The 20,473-nt window shown below is 48.6% G+C and overlaps 1 protein-coding gene across 2 annotated transcripts in view; it reads left to right on the top strand.

The window, feature by feature from the left end:
* ALK (ALK receptor tyrosine kinase) overlaps window positions 1-20,473 on the top strand; it is a 690,188-nt gene that overhangs the window by 548,899 nt on the left and 120,816 nt on the right. For both annotated transcript variants that reach the window (XM_028099603.2, XM_088026382.1), the window contains 2 exons: window positions 11,848-11,979; window positions 19,367-19,498. In XM_028099603.2, coding sequence (XP_027955404.1) covers window positions 11,848-11,979; window positions 19,367-19,498 — 264 coding nt within the window. The remainder of the gene's footprint in view (window positions 1-11,847; window positions 11,980-19,366; window positions 19,499-20,473) is intronic.

Below are 20,473 nucleotides of genomic sequence, written 5' to 3'. Positions count from 1 at the left end.
TTATAACTACTTCCCACCCGTCCTCCCTGCCAAGGTTTCCTCCTTCACTAGGTTTCTCTGTCACCAAGCTTTCCTCCTTCACTAGGTTTCTCTCAATTTTCTGGTTCTGAGGTCAGACTTTAAGATGAGAGTCTTACAAATGAACTAAAAACTAAAAAATGCGAAGAGAGTCTTGACTCCTAGCCAGAGCAAGTGACCTTGATCTTGTCATAGGAGATTTTATCCCCCTTCTAGATTCCTACCTATCAAACTGAATAACACGAAAGCTCCTCACATTTCCTCCAATGACACTGAGCTTCCTCTTGACTCTGCCTGGAAGTGGTCCAACCACGGAACCCTGAGAGCTGGGGGCCTGGTCCCAGGCTCCCTCTTGGTTTGGAGTCTGGAACGGGAAGTGTACTTTCTGACCGTCTCACTCCTCACTAAGGATCAGCCGGCACTTCTCACCTCCGCATGTGGTGCTCCCAGCAGCCTGTGCCTACCCCAGCTTCCTTACCTCCCCAGTTAGTGCTCCATCATGCTTACGAGTGTGCAGCTGTCATCCTGAATGGGATGGCAGCATGTGAGCAAGGTCTTTAGAAACAGAGAGGGCCGCAGCCACTGCCATGAGCCTCTACATGATTTGCTTTTTATATGGACAAATCCCAACTGTGTATGCATGGAGCCATGGGAGGTGGGGCTACGTGGAGGTCCTCTTCAGTGAAAGGTCTTTTCTCTGAAATACCAGTTGTAAACTGTGAATAAAACAGAAATCCCGCTTTGGAATCCATTGTCAAAAATTACTTATTAAAAACACCTATTTACCTGTTCTTTCAACAAACATTTATTGAGCACCCAATCTATGCTAGGCAGTGTTCTAGGAACTGGGGATTCCATCCCCTTAATGCCAGTGGGGGAGAGACAAGCAATAAGGGGGCTAATAAGGAAAGTGTGTGTTGCCCAACTGTAAGTAGAAGGAGAAACAACAGAGCAGAAAAGGGACATAGGAAGTGTCTAGGGCGGGGGGCAGGGGAGGGATTTTAAATAAGGTTACCAGGGAACACCTCACTGAGAAGTTAAAATTTCAGTAAAGACAGGGAGGTGAGGGAGTGAGCCTCTTACAGTTTTGGTGAGATCCTGTATAAATGTCAGGTGGTTTAATAATCAAATAAAACCTTAATGATTTGCTAGCACTCAGTGGTTTACAAAGTACTTTTCCTTAGGTATCTGACCCCAGCCACCCCCAACAGAGATTTTTGCCTGGCCCAGGGGACAGGCTATGAATCCTGATGTTCAGGTCCCATCTTCTTCCCCCCATGCCTAGACCCTGGCTTATCACCTACCTGGGTATATCATCTCCCTAAAAGCATATTACCAGCCCTTTGAGGGACTAGAATCCAGCCCAGAATCCCAGCTAGCCTCTCTCTCTACCCCTCCATGGTTCTCTGAGACTGCCAGCTTGCTTGCCCAGCCTTGGTCTCCAGCCTGTTGCGTGCATTCTCTCTCTGGTGCCCCACTTGCTTGCAGTCCATGATCCTCCCTCTTGTGTATCACTGGGACTTCTAACATGGCCCCTCCACCTGGCGGGTCTAGCATACTGATTAAGAGCATGGGCTTTGGAGTCAAGTGGACGTAAAATCCTGCCTCTGTGACCCTGGAGTCCTGGTATATAAAGCCATTAAGACAGTACCTAGGCAATGACAGGCACTCAATAAAGGGTGAGTGTGGTAGTTATTATTACCACGATTGCTCTCCATTCCAAGCAGCCTTCTCTGCTGCGCAATCTGCTTTGTGGTCTTGGTTGTCGCTGTAATTTGTTTGTGATTAGTACTAATTCTCCAAGGTACGACTGGGACTGTTCATTGTTTACTGAACAAACAAGAGGAGAAAATGACATATTATATAGGGAGATGTGGTGCAGAATGGTTAAATATCACCGCTTTTCAGGGAGATTAATGGTAAATGTGCACAGAGGTCATTTATAATATTAAAAATAAAATTATTGCTGGGTCTTTTCGGCAAAGCAACGAAGATAAATGTCGCATAGAGAAACCTTGGGGAAAGGGCCATGCAAAAACATCAAGGGCCTGTTGAGACTACAGAGGGATGAGAAAATTTTTAATTTCTTAAGAGAGCTCAGCCATGAAAACAAAACACAGTCAGCTTTCCTACAGCTGGCCTACAGGAATCTTTGTGCTTCTTCCTGAGTTTATATGGAGACTGACTTTGTCTGAGGAATTGCGATTTTGAAGCCTGCCCTCAGTGGCTCTGTCACGTCAGCTGGCTCTGTCACATCACCATGGCTTCCTGTTGCCTGTCCAAGCCATTCTCTCTAAATTGCTCGGAATGATCTTTTAAGAAAATGAATCAAATTGTTTTCAAATAATTTGAGACTTGTTTAAACTCCCTAAGCAAAATCCACACCCCTTCACAGCCTGCAAGGTCCTGCCTGATTGGGCCTCTGCCTTCCTCCCCATGGCCCTCCTGACCCTCTGTGACCCTTCCAGCCACACTGGCCTTTGCTCTGTTTCTAGATCTCTCACTCTGGGTGTTGTGGTTCCTGCTCCTCCAGAGCCTTTTTACAGGGCTGACTCTCTCATATCCTTCAGGGTCGGCTCAAATATCACCTCCCCAGAGAGAACTCATGCAGCCCACCTGTCAAACTAGGTCACCCACGTTGCCCCCTAGTCACTACTCCTAACCCCAGTGCCAAGCTTTCAATAGCAGCTCTGAACATAGTTGTTCAATAAACCAAAGACAGAGTTGGGGGGGCAGGGGGATGTCTACAGTATGACCTAAAGAATTAGCAATTCCAGAATGCAAGGAAATTCCACCTCACCCCATTCTTCTGCTCAAACCTGGTGATCTATTCTGCGTTCCTTCCCCATACATTCATTAGTGCTTGCTATGTGCCCGGCACTCTCCAGGAGATCAAACAAAGAAGACAGACCCCCTGCCTCCAAGAATTTAGAATTTAGTGAGAGAAACTAACAGTGTAGACATAATCGCCCAAGAGGAAAGGTGAGTGCACAGTTAAAGGTATGGAGCGATTACCATCGCACCCCAGAGGGAGGCACACGTCTTTCTTCAAGGGAGAAGAACAAGCATTTGGGGAAAGTGACATCTGAGTTAGGAGGAATTGCTCAGATGGAGAAGATGATTCTAGACAACAGAATAGAGTTACACAGAGGCTGTAACCATGGCTCCCTGTTCCAGAAGCTGCTAGTCGTGGTGTTGAGCTAAAGATGTAAAGGAACAGGGTGAAGCTGGGAACGTGGGCTGTGCCAGCTGTGCAAAGCCTCAATTTGGCTTGAATGCCATGGAAACCAGCAAAGATGGAGGATTAAGACCTAAAGGAAGCTGGGCTCAGAAAGTTCAGTCCAGTGGTAGGGTGACGCCAGAGACAAATCATCTTGAAAATTCATCACTGCCGTTCTTTTTCATAGCTATATCTGTGTTGTGGGTTACTATTGGGTTTGTTTCTATCATTGCATTGTAGATATTTGCCCCTATTGTGGGATGGGGGATTCCCAAAAGTGCTGTCTGACCCCAAGATTGGGACTGTTCAACCTCTTCATTGACGCCTTCCCACCCACCCTCCATAGCCAGTTCTCCCCAACTTCCTGGGATACTCTCTGAACTTAGCTCAAAATAAACCCACATATTGTGTTATGGACACAATTTCATTTGGTCCCTCCAAAAACCCTGTGAATTAGATAGTATCCACAACTTACAGAAGGGAAAAGCCCTCTAAAGTGTGTCAGAGTTTGTACCGCTAGCTAGGGATGTGTTGGGCCTGCTAAACTGAGAACAGAGACGGAATATGGGGGTGAAGGGAACTCTGAGAACCCTGGACCAAGGAGGAAGTCATCATGGTGAGAGAGTGGATGGTGCCGGGAGGCTCAGGATTCTTCCAAAGGGAGAAGAAACTGAAGATCCATTTATTTCTCCAACACAAGAGGTTCTCAGACTTTGGTGTACCAGTTGTCACCCAGGGAGCTTGTGGAAAATGCTGGTTCCAGAATCTCACCCCCAGATATTCTGACTCTGTAGGTCTGCAGTGAGGCCTAGGAAATAAGATAGTTACCAAGCTCATATGACTTTGATGCAGTGGGGACATGCCATCAAGGCAGTAGCCTAAGCCCATGGTAAACACAAATGGCTGGCTGTAGAGGGTCTACAAACAAGGAAACTGAGGCCCAGAGAGGTGATATGCCCACGAAGTCCGAGGCCTAGTGGCAGATCCAGGCCGCCAACCAGCTCTCCTGGCTCCCAGCACGGTGCTTTCTTACCCAGCCCACTGGGGTCCTCCATACCCAGGCCCTCTCCTTGCCAGTTTGCCTTTTGAGTAGGAACCCCAGATGCCAGTTCTTTAATGAGGTTGTCCAACTACAATTTATAAGGCCCGAAGTCCTCAGCAGGACTGGTCTCTTCCAGGCTTAATATACACAGTTCACAGGCCTTCTAACATCCCCATTAATGCCAGTGTGGTGGTGGCAGCTATTAGTCTATGCACATTGTCTGACTACACCCTCACCATGCCACCATCCATTTTCACATCTCTGGGCTTCTTTCCCCTTGAGCACTTGATTCTCCTTGTCCTGGAAAACGTGAAGATTCCACCAGGAGGTGGGAGCTGGGTACCACCTCTGGGCTCCAGCTGTAGCCTGGCTCCTGACCTCCCCACCCTCTGGAAGCCAGCCTCCTCCCACAAGCCATCTCCCCTTCTTTTTAATTTAAAAGCAAGACCCCCTTCTCGCTGACACAGCACTCAATTTTCCCCCTTTAATGAGTGGCATCCGTTAGGCAAGAGCAAGCAGGTGGGAGAGGCCTGAAAGCTGATACAAATGTGCCTTTTTAAATGCCACATAAATCACATTAATTAAAAATTAATTAAGCCCCCTAAAATTTGACATTCATTTTAAAAAGAAATTTGAGTTAAGAGAGTTGTGTCCATTTCAAAGCATCAAATCTCCAAGACGTGACTGAAGGAGGAGAGCAGGTGTGGGTTTCTGTTTTGAATGCACAATTAGGGAAGAGGAGTCATTCCCAGGGAGCGAACCCCCCAAGTCCCCCGTGGGGCAGAAGAGCACCTCATGTAACCTGACCTGGGGCACACGTGTCTCCAGTGCAGATCCAAACTCATTTCTACTGCATCCACAGAGGAGAGAAATGGCCAAACAAATGTGGCATGCTGTTTGTTGTTTCAGGAGAGATGTTCCAGGGTGCCAATGACAGATGACCGAGACAGGAAAAGCCAACATGAGGTAACTAAGGGAAGCTTGCTGGGCAAGTGAGTGGCTCAGTTAAGATGCATAGCAGGGCAGCAGGCTTCAGGGGAAAGTCATTAAGTGGTCAACATTAATAAAAATCGCACCAACTCTACCAAATCAACTTAGGAACATAGAGCCGCCGCCAACCATTGCCAGAAGCCCAGAATCAGGATGTCGAGGATGGAAGGGGTCTTGGAGGTTGAAGTTACACTCTCACTTTACCAGGGCACCCTGGAGAACCATGGAGGTACAGGACCCACCTAAGACACACAGATCCTCCAGCCCTCCAGGCAAGTGGTTCTCAACCCTATGTGCATGAGAATCACCCAGGAAGCTTCTAAAAATCACCAGAGCCAAGGGCGCCTCCTCCAGAGGGACTGATGTCACTGATCCAGCCAGATCATCGACAGTATTTCTAACTTCCCGAGTGACTCCCACGGGCAGTCAGGGAGCGGCTCCAGAAGGTGATGTAATCTGCATCCTGGGAGATGGATTCCACCTGGGACCGTGTGACCCGGATCGGGGCCCTTCCCCTGTGATTTGCTTGCTGCTGAGACCTCTGGCAAGGCACCTCGCAAGGAACTGGTTGCATTTTGTTGTGCCTTACTGTTTAAAAATCATTTCCCTCTACATTATTTAATCTCTCAAATCCTCAGTCTTTTGATTAATCAGATGGGGATAAGAATAAATGTCCTACCAGTTGTTTCTGAGGTTCACGCAAAGAAGGATTAGGAAGGAACATGGTAAGGTGTTAAAATGCTCTCCAAGGGTAAGGAATGATGACAGTTTACTCTCCCTAGTGCCTGAGATGTTATTCTGGGAAGAACTGCCTTTTCGAAGGTAATAAATAAATTCCCAGAGGAGAAGACCCTTATTAACGAAAGATCCCTGAGCACCAGCTCTCCCCAGAGTTGATCTCAGCTCTCCATAATCTTTCTGTGACTCGGGCATTTGGCATTTTGGTGGTTACGAGGAGTCACTGGCACCGTGACCAGAAGTGATCGGGAAGCGCCAACAGGAAGTGTCTTCCTCATGCTCTGAAGCAGGCTCTGACCATCCCGGACCTCGCGTTACCCTACCACACAAGCTGGAACAACCACTTGACAGCCACCGAGGGGATGCTGTTAGGAAACTCAATCCCTTGATTAAAACCATTCCCCAGGGGTACTTTACTCCTTGGAATTTATGGGCCCCATAAAGAGAAGAACTTGGGAAGACAGAGCAGTTGTTTTCTGTTGCGCCTCATTAGTTTTGAGTTTGGGCTGGCAGTAGAGATCAGAGTGCCGGGCATCCATCTAATTGAATCTCTCACAGGCATAAAGTTCCCCGTGGTACAGGGGAGGAGGCAATGTCAGGGAGCCTGGAAGTCTCCAGCCAGGGGAGGGGGGTGCGGAGGAGTTGGTAGAGCAGGGGCTGAAGGAGAGAGCTTCTCTGGGCTGCAGCTGTGCAGCAGGGGGCTCCTGGGGATAAACTCTGTGGCCTCCAGAGAGTGAAAGCAGCACTCCCTTCCAGCTACCGGACCCCTCCTTTGGTGAGGTTTATGGTCGCACGGGAGGGATACTGACTTCCTGCCCTTCTGTACCCACTGTCACCATTCCTGAGGACCCCCATCACCCAGGGGGATCCCACAGACAGACACAGTACAAGAGACAGAGAACAAGGTGTCAAAGCCCCGGGAGAGCCATGTAAGCACTCCGAAACTTTGTATTCTCCACTATAAAATGGAGGCAAGCTACTTCCCACCCATAATACATCGTTTCAGTTCAAATCCCCAATACTGGGGTGGGGAGATCTCTGTGGAAGGCGCTGTTGGAGACTCATGCAGATAAGACTTCATACCTCCCTTCAAGTCACTTACAGTTTGCTGAAGAAGACAGGCATACAAACAGCTAGTTACAACATCAAGCAGAATGTCTGCCATGTTCAAGCAAGAAGCCCAAGTGAAAGGACAGTTCATGGAAGGGAGAGAATGGGGCACTCCATGAAAATGTCACAGATGAGCTGGGGAGATCTAGATCCCCATTACTGCAAAATGGGGAGTTGGCGGAAGATGTTCCCAAATGCCAAGCAGCCTTAGCAATGACAGGACAACCCTATGACTACCAAGGTTGACCCACGCACTGCCTACCAACCCCACATGGAAGAAACTCTGGAAGCATAAAAGACAATCGATCACCAAAGAAGCTATGGATAGTTTTGGATGACATGCAAGTTTAGAACTCCTGCATATCAAGATGCATTATAGACAGAATGAAAATACACACTGGGGAAAATTGTCAAACATATAACCAAATATTTCACATCCTTATCAATAATCTCATACACTTCAACAGGAAGGCATGAAGAACCCAACAGATAAACTGGCAAAAGGAAGTGGACAAGTCCCTAAAAGATTAAAATAAAGCTAGTAACGTGCGGGAAAATATCCAGCCTAACTATCAAAGAAATACAAATAAAACAGCAGGGAAATACTTTGAGTTAAAAATAAAAACCATGATAATATTCAGGGTTGGCCAGGATGTAGTAAGAGGGGCGTGCGTGTATGAACACAGCTGGTGAGAGTGTAAATTGGATTAACTTCTAGAAAACAATTTGGCAATATGTATCAAGGGCCTTTAAAATGTTTATACTCTTTGGTTCAGTGATTCCACTTCTGGGAATCTATCCTTTGAAAATAATCTGAAATGTGGGCAAAGGTTTATGCTCAAAGATATTCTTCAAAGTGTTATTATAAACAGCCTAACAATCCAGTCATTGAATAATGTTTAAATAAATGATGGCACATATTACGAAAGATCATAGCCATTAAAAAGTGTCCTTACGGGGAATTTTTTTTCCTTTGGGGAATTTTTAAAGCCTGGGAAAAGCTTGTGATATAACCCTAATTATTTTAAGGCCTATATACATATGACACAACTATACACACTTGGAAAGCATCGGCCAAAAACATTAATGAGAAACCTACCAAGATGTTAAAAATGCTGGCCTCTGGGCGGTGGAATTCTGGGCATTGTTTTTGTTTCTTTTTACCCTGGTTTCAAGCTTTCGACAATAGGCCTATATTTTTCAAATGAAGGAAGGTAAAAGAAACTAGGAGACATATTCAGGGAATGACAAGTAATGGGTGCGTGAATCACGCACATGCTCACGGAAAACACTCAGTGAAACGTAAGGCCTAATCACAAGGTGTGACTCAAACATGACACGATTTTCATTTGTCCCACAGGTGGAAGAAGACTTCACAGATTTTTTTTTATTTCCCTGATGTTGTCTTTGGTAGTGCTGGGAGTGAAGGGAATAAGGTCCTCATTATGTGATGGTCCCATAGAGGGCATAAGAAGAGAATGTTTGGGACACTGGGAAATCACCAAACAAGATGAAGGAGAATTTTTCTTATTGTCCTAAATGTGCTTGTGCTGAAGGAGGGTTAGAGAGGACAGGCAGCGTCGCAAGCAGGCAGGGCCTGCCGGCTACGGTGCACACACCAGTCTGCCCTCAGGAGCAGAGCCCATCTGGAGGCCACTTGCCTGCCACTGCCCCTCACCCTCCCTTAGTTGGGACTCCCCCCTCTTAAGTGGGAAGGACAGAGCTGCCCTGTTCTGGTGGCTATAAGGTTTAGTGCACAAGCAGGTGAAATGCCTGGCACTGTACTTGGCAAGGAGCTGGTGCACCATATTGGATGCCAGGTGTCCTTGCTGGGCCCCTGCTTCCAGGGACAAAGACCACAGCCGCCCCCAGCCAGTCGGCCTCCATCAGGGCTTCAGGGAGGACACCCCTCCTCCAGCTCTGCCAGCGGGGAGACTGCACTTTCTGGGGACCAGCACCTGTTCCTTAGAAGCACCGTGTTGCCCAGCTTCCGAGACGCCATGACAGACAAGTGGGAAATTCCTGTGCAGAGTTAAAGCGATAAAATGAATTTGGCATTTTACCTTTGAAAATGAGCATCGTGTCTCCTATCGTTCCTTCTGTATTTTGATCCTGAGAGCTGAATATTTGGAACTGAGAGGGGCGGGCTGGCTTTCCATTGTGCAGTCCCCTGCACTTGGATCGGGAAGGGATTTGGAGGGAATATTGTCTCTGTGCTCAAGGCACAGAGATGGAGAGGGTGGTGTTTCTCCTTCTGTGTGAGGAGGAAAGGCAGAGATGTCTAGTCCAGGGAACCAAGAAACACAAAACAAGCTAAGGAACAGAGTAGTTGATCTAAAGCCATGCGGGGCCTCAGCTGACTGAGCCCGTGACTGCATCTGGCGTCGGGGTTAGCCGGTGTATTTTCCTCCTGAGGCCACTGTAACAGACCACCACAAACCTAGTGGCTTAAAACTACACCTATTTATTCTCTTCTGGTTCTGAAGGGCGGAAGCCCGAAATCAGTTTCACTGGGCTCAAGTCAAGTTAGAGGAAGGGCCAGCTCCTTCTGGAGGCTCCAAGGGAGATACGGTTTTCTCACCTTTTCTGGCTTCTAGAAGCTGCCGGCATTCCCTGGCTCGTGACGCCTTCCTCACAGTTCTCCAGACTTGCTTCCATGGTCACATCTCCTGCTTCTTCCCGTGACTTTCTTGCCACCTTCTTCTAAGAACCCTTGTGATCACACCTGGGTAATCCAGGTACTTTCCCCATCTACAGACCCTTAACTTAGTCACATCACCAAGTCCCTTTTGCCACATAAAGTAATATTCACAGGTGTTGGGGATTCGGATATGGCTATCTGGGGAGCCATTATTCTGGGGGTTACTGCAGGCAGGTAACCTAACGTGCAGGCTCTTCACGAACACTCCTGGGGCCAGGCACTGGCGAGGGCTGGAGGGACAACACACAGACACTCCAGCGACGTGGGGAAGAAGATGGGGCCGTGCACACATGTTCTAGAGCTAGGGGGCACGAAACCATGGAACCAACACCCAAAGAGGCTCGAGCAAAAGTCTGTAGGAGAGACAGAGTGAGGTGAGACAGGAAAGGAAATTGGGGAGCAGAGCACAGAGGACCTTGAAGAGCAGGTTGAAGAGTTTTGATGTGATCCCCTGAAGGAAGCAGGGCCTGTGTTTCCCATGCCCAGCAGTTACAGAGAACCCCCAGCCAGGCCGGGGGCCCATCTGACAACGGTGGTAGCATGTGCTAGCCACTAACAAATTGAGCCTTATCTAGACTAGTCTGCAAAAGAGGCCCCAAGGCCACTTCCAGCGCTCCCCTTCTGTGACATGGAGAGAGCAGCTTTGCAGTCTGACAGGGTGGGCCTGCAACCCACTTACCAGCCTTAGAGAAGTCACTTCACTGCACTGACTCATTTTCCCCACTCAGGAAATGGGCACTGTTAAGACTTGCCTAGCCTCTTGACAGATGTGCTGAGGTACGCAGAGGATTCTAGAAGCAAACAACCTGGACTTGATGATAGTTTCAGTGGGAACAAATGAGCCAGAAAATCATGGCATTTCAGATAGTAAAGATGATCTAACCTGCAGGGTCCCACATCACAATCAGCTGGGAGGTTTTACTGAAATAAAATCTAATAAAGAGGAGTCTACTCTCACAGCCAGGGTTGGAGAAGTCCACCCCTTATGTGAAGCTCAGAGAGACTGTGGGACTCGGCCAAGTGGGGGTCCTGGTTCACCCTCTTGCCCACCCAGCTGAGCATTGAGAGGGTGGGGTGGGGATGGGGAGACTGCGGAAGCACCAGCCATCATGGGGAGGGAGCTAGAAAAGAGGACAGAATGCAAAGCCACCAGACTTGGGGGGGTTGACCCAGGTGGGCCCTGCCTGCTCATCTCCACAGGAGCCAAAATCTCCCCCATCCAATACAAACCAAGAGCTAGAGGGCAGGAGTCACACTCAGAAACACAAACCAGGCCCTTGCTAGGTGAGCTCCAGGCAAAAGCCCCCATTTAGAAGGGCAGGCTGGTGCAGGCCAACTTAAGCCTGGCCCTCTGGGGTCACGGGTTAATTCATTACCATAACCCATTGTTCTTGATACAGAAATAACTGCTAATATGTTCATGATAAACTGCTCCTTCTCCCTTCTGCCACTGAATAATATGATTTATGTGAGATTTATGATTTATGTAAAAATTCCGGAATGGACCTTAGAAATATCATCAGAATCCCTCCTTTCAGGGATGGGGACACAGGGGGCCAGATAGAGAAGGGATAAGGTCAGCTTCACACAGCTGGTCCAACACTAGAAAGTGCTGCATGCTTCTAGCATCATTCCAATGGTGAAGTTGGGGTCAAGAACATGTGGGTGATACATTGGACCAGATAGGCTTCAAATCTGACCTTGCAGGTCGAGCTGTCTCCACCCACAGACTCTCTACCTGGCACATTGAAACCAGGGGTTGAGGACCCCAGAGTGTTGAGGGCACATGGACCAAACCTGGGGCCACTCTGCTAGTCACCATCACTAGAAAGTGAGGATCCCCCCAGGGGCTAGGGGATGGGGTGTTAAGGCTGACATCCTCAGCCTCCTGGTGTTGGCCCTGCGTGTAACCAGATTGAGATGTGGGCATCCCAGTGGGATGCGACAGGGCAGAGCGATGCTGTTGCTGAGCCTTCCCACAGGGCCACCCAAACTGACCAAGGGCGTGTGTCTCTCTGTGTTCTCCAGGAACATCTCCTGGCTCCAAGATGGCCTTGCAGAGTTCCTTCACCTGCTGGAACGGGACCATCCTCCAGCTCGGGCAGGCCTGCGACTTCCACCAGGACTGCGCCCACGGAGAAGATGAGGACCAGCTGTGCAGTGAGTAGATGGGGCTGCACCACCCGCCCCAGCCCAGCCCATGCCTTCAGCCCCCTGCCCCCATCACCCCAGGCACATGAGCTTGGACACCCTTCCTCACGTCCAGTGCCACTCGTGTCCTCTCAGTGGTGACTTCCAAAAGCTACACAGTCTTCAAGAGAAGGAGCTAAGTTAAGAACCAAACAAGGTCTTGTAAGTTATGCTGTCAGCAACCTCATGGCACAGAGAAGATGTGCAGGGTAAAGCCTAACTCAGGAACCTGACATTAGAAGCCCTCTGTGCCCAGACTCCCTGCCCTCTTCAGGCTGTCTCTTCCACCGCCTACCCGGCCCGGGCATCCGCCCAAGCTTCCATGTACCCCAGCCAGCTGGATCAGACCGCTTCTCTGTGGCTTTGCTCAGGCAGTACCCCTGGCCCAGGAGGCCCTTTCCTTCTCCGGTCATGTCTGCTCCTCCAAGACTCACATCCAGGGCACCTGGGTGGCTCAGTCGGTTAAACATCTCCCTCAGGTCAGGTCATGATCCCAGGGTCCTAGGATCGCGCCCCACATCAGGCTCCTGATCAGCGGGGGGTGAGCTTCTTCCTCCCCTCTGCCCCTCCGCCTGCTCATGCTCTTTCTCTCTCACACTCTCTCTCTCTCAAAGAAATAGAAAATAAAATCTTAAAAAAAAGAAAAAGACTCACTTCCAGAGTCAATCCTTCTGGAGAGACTCCTCTAATCACATTCCCACAAGTATCACCCCAATAAGTACAGTCGGTTCTTCTTCCTCTGGATGCCCCCCCAATTTGGTGCATCCATCCATTATTTTTTATTAACAGCTTTTTAGAAATATAATTCATATTCCATACAATTCACCCATTTAAAGTACACCTTTCAGTATTTTTTCGTATGGTCACAGGGCTGTGCCACCATCACCACAATCTGATTTTAGAACATTTTTATCACTCCAAAGTTAACCGCTAGCAACCTTTCTTCATTTCCTCCAATCTCGCCTCCCCTACTCCCCCCACGACCCACTAGCCCTAAGCACCCCCTAATCTACTTCCTGTTTCTATAGATTTGTCTATTTGGGGCATTTCATATAAATGGAATCATACGATACATACTCTTTTGTGGTTAACCTCTTACACTTGGCATAATGTTTTCAAGGCCCATTCCTGCTTGTCATGTGTAAGTACTTCATTCCTTTTTAGTGCCAAATACTATTTCATTGTATGGCTAATAGCACATTTGTCCATCTATTCATCAGTTGATGCACATTTGAGTTGCTTCTACTTTCTGGCTTTCTGCCGCTTTGAACATTCGTGTACATGTTTTTGGATGGACAGATGTTTTCATTTCTCCTGAGCATCTACCTAGGAGTAAATAGCTGGGTCATCTCTGTATTTGACACTTTTAAAAACTTCTAGGCTGTTTTCCAAAGTAGTTATACCACCTGACATTCCACCGGTAATGTAAAAGCTTCTAGTTTCCCTACAACCTTGTCAACACTTATTGTGATGTCTTTTGATTTTTGCTGTGGGCTGACTGAATCTGGTACTCTCCCCCAGACCAGTATCTCCTGGCACAGCCTAGGGGGTCACTAACTATTTGTTGATTTAAAATGACTAAATGTAGGGAAATTTGTCCCCATAGACAAAAACAAATTGCTGAGGTCTCAGTGGTAGTTGGGGACAGAGTTAGACTCCCAGGCTGGTGCTCACTCCACCTGAATCTGGTGTTCTCAGCAGCTGTCTGGCTCAGAGTATACACGTGTATGCCAGGGGAACCACAAACACTTATAAAACCCATATATTATGAGCTAGAAAATGTACTAGAGCCTACAGCAGAGATAAATAACACAGCCTCTGTCTTCAGAGTGCTGAAAATCCAGCATAGGGGCAGGGAGTGGGACCACAGAGTCCCAGCAGGGACCAGATATGGCAGATGTGTCCCTGGGGTGCTGTGGGCCCAGACACAGAAGCAAATGCCTCAACCTCTCAGATACACTGGCCCTAAGACCTTGTGGCCTGCAAAATGGCTTTAAGAAGTTAACGGTAACCTCCACATCATCTAGAAGACAGATTTTTCCCTTGGGGGGGAGGTGAAAAGGTTTTATTTATTCTCTTTTAAATGAAGTAATAAAGAAAACCCATTTTTCAATTTGAAAAACTTCCTTTTTATATAAAACTTTCCAGTGAACTTTTCCAATCATGATGGGATTGTGGTTGTTTCGATAAAACTCAGCAAAGACTTGCAGGTAAGCCCTTTGTTTATCCCACACTGTTCCTGGCCTTTCTCACAAAGCTCTCACTATACACGTGGACCAAAATGAAGCCAGCCCACCCATGTTGCCCCGGGCAGGGTTTTGTGTGTGTCTCTCTAGTTATTGGTCCCTGCAGTATTTCCAGCAGTGCATCTGAGCTGTGTGATTTTGTTTTTGCCTTTTTAAAGTTTTTTGATACCCACTTCCCAGCTTGGACACAGGTCAGGCTGGCCATGCCCTGATTTACAATTGGGGAAATGAAAGCACAGAGAAGGTAATTGATTTGTTTGGGGTCACACCTCTGTCAGGAACAGAGCCATGATTACAGCCCTGAGTCTGTGGGATCCAGCCCATTACTGTGGGCTCGGGGCATTTTCTTACCATTCTGGGGCTGGCATTAATGGATTTCCAGGGCCAACTCCAAGCTTGAGGATAGCCTGTCTCCCCTATGGAGGGCAGCTTCCAGGAGCCCAGAGGCCTTTCCAGCCACACTTGAAAAGCTGCTCTGACCAGCTCTCAGAATGACAGCTCCACCCTGGAGAACGCCCCCACGGAGTTCTTTGCTATAGAAATCAGTTGCTAGGAGGAGAAATTCAATTCAGAAGGAGGGTTATACCAGTCTCACTACTCTGATCTTGGCAGTACTCTCAGCAAATACCCTTTTCCTCTTTAGCATGCCCCATTCTGTCTAGCATCATTGCAGTTTTCCCTATCACACTGATGTTGGTTCTAGAAAACATCCCCATAAAGAAGAAGATAATAATGACAGTGATGATGATGATGGTTAACATTTATTGAGCATTTACTGTGTGCCAGGAACTGTCCAAATACTTTCCATGTTTGAACTTATTTTGTGCTCAAAATAATCCTATGTGATGCTATTATACCCATCTTAGAGATGAGGAACCTAAAGTCCATGAAATTGTTAACCAGTGGTTGAGCAGCAGTTCAGACCCAACCTGAAGCACTGCGAGTCAGACTCACTTGTTATATCAGTTTCTAGTGGTTGGTTGTGCCAAGCACAACACTAGCTACGTATCTACCCAGGAAGAAGGGGAGGAAGGGAAAAGTCAAGGAAGGTCCAGAGCTCTGTCACAACATTCCTCTGCGGGGAGAAGGGGCTCAGATCATTTGTCTTCAGCCTCTGGGCCTATTTCCTCACATGTAATATATAACCTATAACATGATGCCCACTGATATGTTGATGTTTGTGATGCATTTAGGACAATGGTCTTGACATCACCTGGTCCTTCCCAGATGCTCTGGAACCTGTTAGAATGTCTTCTCTGAGCAGGTGGTCACCCAAGCCTTGTTGGGAATGTCCCATTCTAAGGAACCCCCATGAGTGAGGGTCACTAATCTCTGGTCAGGGTAGTCCACTAAGCCCCTCCATGGTTGGAATTTGGAGGGGAAAGTAGGTTGTATCCCATCAACTCCCAGCCTTAACTCCCCATACTTGCTCCGAAGGAAGTCCACACACAGCTTCATGCAGATTATCAGACTCAATCCTGAGCACCATTTCAAGCCAGGACAAGTAGGGTACCTGAAATGGAGGTAGCATTGCCCTTGCCCTCCTGTATCCAAGCATGAATGTGTCCATTCACATCGCATCCTCCAAGCCACACACCTCACCCCATCTTCCTTCCCTCTCTCCCCTTCAACATTGCTGATCCCAGTGAGATATCCCAGAATGCTGGAGCCCATCAAAGGGTATTTTCAGGGTTTCCTGTGTGTCAAGCCATGGCCTCAATGGCATGTGACTCCCCAGAAAATGGTCAGGTGTCTCCGCTTCCTCCCCTGATAGGTCATTGACTCGCTGTGCAATCCAGGCACTTCGCTTCCCCTCCCCGTACTCACTAATCTCGTCTGTTTGGTGGAGACACTCTTTCTGCCAGGCCAAAAAAAAAAAAAAAAAACACACAAACAAACAGTTTTTTAAAATTTATTTCTTTATTGCAAAATAAAACATATTGCCTGTAAAATATTTGGAAAATCTAGAAAAGTACACAGGAGAAAATAACTATCACCTGTCATCCTCCCTCTCAGACATTCAGAGATAACCATAATATGGTGATGTATTTCTTCTAGCATTTTTTCCCATGACTCTATATTTTCAAGGAAATGTATAACACCTATTTATCAAAAATGTTAACAGAGCTGTCACACAGGAAGGAAAAGAAGTAGTGTCATTTGGCCTAGAGTTTATACTTGGCAGCTTCCTGCAGCCCCTGCTGAGGCCACATCTTTGTGACTCTCCCAATTTGTCTCTCTTACAGTGGAATCAGTTGTCATAATTGCCAAATGTTGCAGGATTGATTGACCCCCACGCAGGCTGATTTGGCCATCCAGCCAACGAAGTAAGAGGATCAGTTAGGACAGTGTTTCTCGGTGGCCACTACCGTGCATAGGAACCGCCTGGAAAATGTTAGAAATGCAGATTCTCACTCAGCAGGTAGTTATGGGGGAGGTGGCCTGAGAGTCTGCACTTCTAGCAGTTTCACCAGTGATGGTGAGGTGGGTGTGGCTAGTCCCTGCACCACATTTGGAGTAGCAAGGTGTTAGATGACTGAACCCACGCCTGTTTCATTCAGCAAATAAGTATTTTGGTCCTACAGCGCGCTGAGCCCTAAGTAGGCTCTTGGGGTAAATGAGAGGAGAAAGGCATGATCAAAGAAGGAGTTGAAACCACTGGACTCAACTCTGCACGCCAATGTTGTGCGCAGCCACTGTCCCTGGCAGCAATGTCCCAAACCTGGCCCTAATCCATCAAGGGTCTTTGTTAGGACACCCCCCACCCCACCAGCTTCCTTAGGAGTAGCTTCTCACTGAGCACACACAGGCTGTGTTGGCAAGAGTAGCAATCCTCTCCTCCTGCGCCCCCTCCCATCCTGCAAGGCTTTCAGGATCCCAGAAATTGTCCATTGACCCAACTAGTTCACCTCTCTCCTCCCCCTTTATTCAAGCAGCCAAAAAGAAAGGGGCTCCCCATCCCAGCTCACCCTGGATCTTAGGCAAAGCCAGCACAACGATGGGCTTCCAGAAGGTGGAGAACACCACTGGCTTTCCTCGTTCCTGTCCCAGGGGGAAGGCTTGGGCAGAACTACCATGGGCATTTCCAGAGAGGCAGCCGAGGGCTCTGTCTCTGCCCCCAGGGCAGTGTTGACTGTTTCAGTTCATCCTCTGATGAGTCCGGGAATGATCGATGATTCATAATGCCACCACCATCCTGTATTTCCCTCAACTGTCTGCTTACAAAACTCCACACTCTCTGCTGTATTTGACCCTCAAAACAGCCCTGTGAAGTAGACACTAATATTGCCCCATTTTACAAATGACGGAGCTACATCTCTGAGGGAAAGTGACTTGCCTAGAGTCACACAGCAGAAAGCAGCAGGTTAGGGCTACCTCCAGGTGTCCAAATTCCAGGACTGTTGAGGCTAACTTCTCAGTCTTTGCCTCCTAAAAGGGGAAGGAGGGAGTGATAAGCTGTGAAGGCTTCAACCCAGCCCTGCCTCCTCCTTCTACCAGGAGCCATTGCCTGCTAGAATCTTCCATCATGGTCCCTGGTTTAAAGCACACCTGTAAAGGACACTTCATGGAAGGTCACTTCCAGCTACCAGTTAGTTTTTGCAAAAGAAGTGGATGTGGGGTCCCTTGAGGGGGCATAAAAAATAAAACAGAAAGATCTCCTTAGCTTTTGGATTTTTAATCAGAGGAACATGCGGGGCTTGGGGGGGAAATGATTTCTTCAGGGGGGTATAAATGGGAAGAGATGTTCAAAGTCAGTGACAGCCGGTTTTAATTTATAATTCCGCCTCTGTGTGAAATGCACAAGAATCAGGGGGAAATGAGTAATAATTCACTAAGGTGCTGTCATAGCCAGGAAGCGTTAGGACCCTCTTTGTCAGCCTGCCATTGCCGGGAAGGCTGAGACAGAGGAAGGACGCAGAGAGTGGTGGGTCCAGCTAGAGCGCCTTTCCTCCTGCTCAGAGACATAGTCCTGCTGCTTCTCCCCAGCCTGGCCTGGGGCTGTTGGTGCTGTCGGAATAGCCTGGAATGGCCCACTAGCTCCTCAGGGCTGGGTGCCTTCCCTGCAGCCATTCTCTGAGCAAGCCACAGAGAGTAAGCTCTCTTGGACCCTCTTCTCCTTTCCTTCTCCTTCTGCAGGCACTTGGAAAATATATGGTCATAAAGCTGATTGTGGCCTTTTCAATGGGACCCGAGGTCAGCCTGATGTAGAGAAAAGGGTAACGGGGCCCTTTATGCTGAGCCAACAGATGATATAAAGGGGCCCCGTGGCTGGCATTGCTCAGCCAGGAAAAGGTAGGTTAGAACAGTAATAAGCCATCCCCAAATTTCAGGGGCTTAACATAACATTTAGAGTACCTGCGCACCGAAGTGGGTGGCCCACTGTCAGACAGCAGCGGTCTCAGGAACAAGAGCTCCCCTTGGCCGCTTCAGCAGGGAGAGAGACTGAAGAATTGCACAGGGGCTCTCTGCAGCCTCAATCCAGAAGCGACACACATTGCTTCCACTCACATTTCGTGAAGCCAGAGCTACTCACGTGGCTTCCTTTCACTGGAAGGGAGGTGGGAGATAAAGGGGGGCAAGTAGAAAGCTTGAGCAGTATGTGTCTCTACAGACAGGAGCGACTGAGGGATCCAACCGAGTCCCACCAACACTACCACTGCCACGAGTTCTTGTCACTGTGTCGACCACCAGAAATGGATTCCAGGGCCTTCTCCTGGGGTCACATTCACAGTGGATCAGAATAAGGAGCGCAGACTTAGAAGCAGAAGATCAGGGTTCAAGCCTGGCTGTGTTACCTACTGGCTGTGTGACCTTGGTCAGATTGCTTAACCTTCCTGAGCTCTCCTCTGTCACATATAGAACTGGGTTATTCCCCTGCTACCACACTATTATTATTATTATGACTATTTTATTTTTTGAAGATCATGTGTACACGTTAGGGACCCGGGCTTCTTTTCATTATCATCAGTATCGTTAGACATCAAGAGTCCAGCTGGGGAGCTGTAGCTGATGAGGATACTTGGGTCATGCCTGGCTAATGTTACTTGACATTGGCATATTTTGCTTTTAGCAGTCCCAGAAATGACCATGCCCCTGTGCTTTCCCTGCAGGTAAACTCCCTGCTGGTTTTTACTGCAACTTCGAGAATGGCTCCTGTGGCTGGACCCAGGGCACACTCGCACCCCACAGCCCCCGGTGGCAGGTCAGGACCCTGAAGGATGCCCGGGGCCAGGACCACCGAGGTACTGTTGCTCTCTTCCCTTCCCCCTGCTGCCCATCTGGCCAGACAAGAGACTTAGGGCCCTAGCCCAGAATAGCCAGACCTCCCCATCCCTGCAGGGCAAGGTGAGGGGACTGCACAGAGCTTGCCCTGGGGTGCTCTCTCACAATTCCCTCTTCAGATTTCCTGGGCTTCAGAATGATTAAATCAGGCCAAGGTAGATGTCACCTCTGATTCCCTAAAATGAGAACCTGGATGAAGGATTGGCTAAAAGATAAGAGTGGCAACAATAGTAACCATTCATTCATTCACTAAGTGTTTGTTGAGAACCAACTTTGTGTCTGGCACATAACTCACTGAGAGGTAAGGAAAACCCTAGCTCTCTATGGGGAGGCTGATATACAGGGAGGCCTTGTGTCATTGGGCCCAAGGCCTTGCCCTGGGAACCTAGCCCCGCATCTGGTCCATTCCCTGGAGCCCAGCCTCCTCAGCGATATCTCCCATCCCTGCCCAGCTAAAGCTGGCAACTTCCACCTTCCCAGGGCCAGAGCCCATCCTGCCACTGCTCCTGCTGGCCTGCCAGAGGAACGAGGGCCTCGCGCACCCAAGAGATGGCCACCCACACCTGGGTGAGCTGACGCTACTGGAGACATGGCTGGGGCCTGGAATGAAGGAGGAGGAATGGGGCAGGGCCTGGGAGGCCAGCACAGCTTCCAAATTTGCGCTGCTGGAGCGGCCGGACCACCCAGCCATGGGCCCAGCCTTGGGCTCTACCCAGTAGCTAGGCCTGAGCAGGCCCTGTGGCCCACCTCTGTGCAGGATAGAGCTGGTGTCAGCGGCAGGGGCTCTCTCCCCCTCTCTCCCCTGCATTTATCTACTCTGTGGAGCTAGAGCCCCTTGTACCAAATCCCTCTCTTTCCAAGCAAAGATCATACAGCCTATGGATCCCTCTAAGAATTAATAATAATAATAGTGATGATGATCAAAGTGTGAGAGA

Source organism: Eumetopias jubatus, unplaced genomic scaffold (genome assembly GCF_037043125.1).
Source record: "Eumetopias jubatus isolate StellerSeaLion01/CBP00866 unplaced genomic scaffold, mEumJub1_p1.0 scaffold_9, whole genome shotgun sequence".
Taxonomy (NCBI): Eukaryota; Metazoa; Chordata; class Mammalia; order Carnivora; family Otariidae; genus Eumetopias; species Eumetopias jubatus.
The sequence above is the reverse complement of the archived record's forward strand: the minus strand, read 5'-3'. Positions and strand labels throughout refer to the sequence as shown.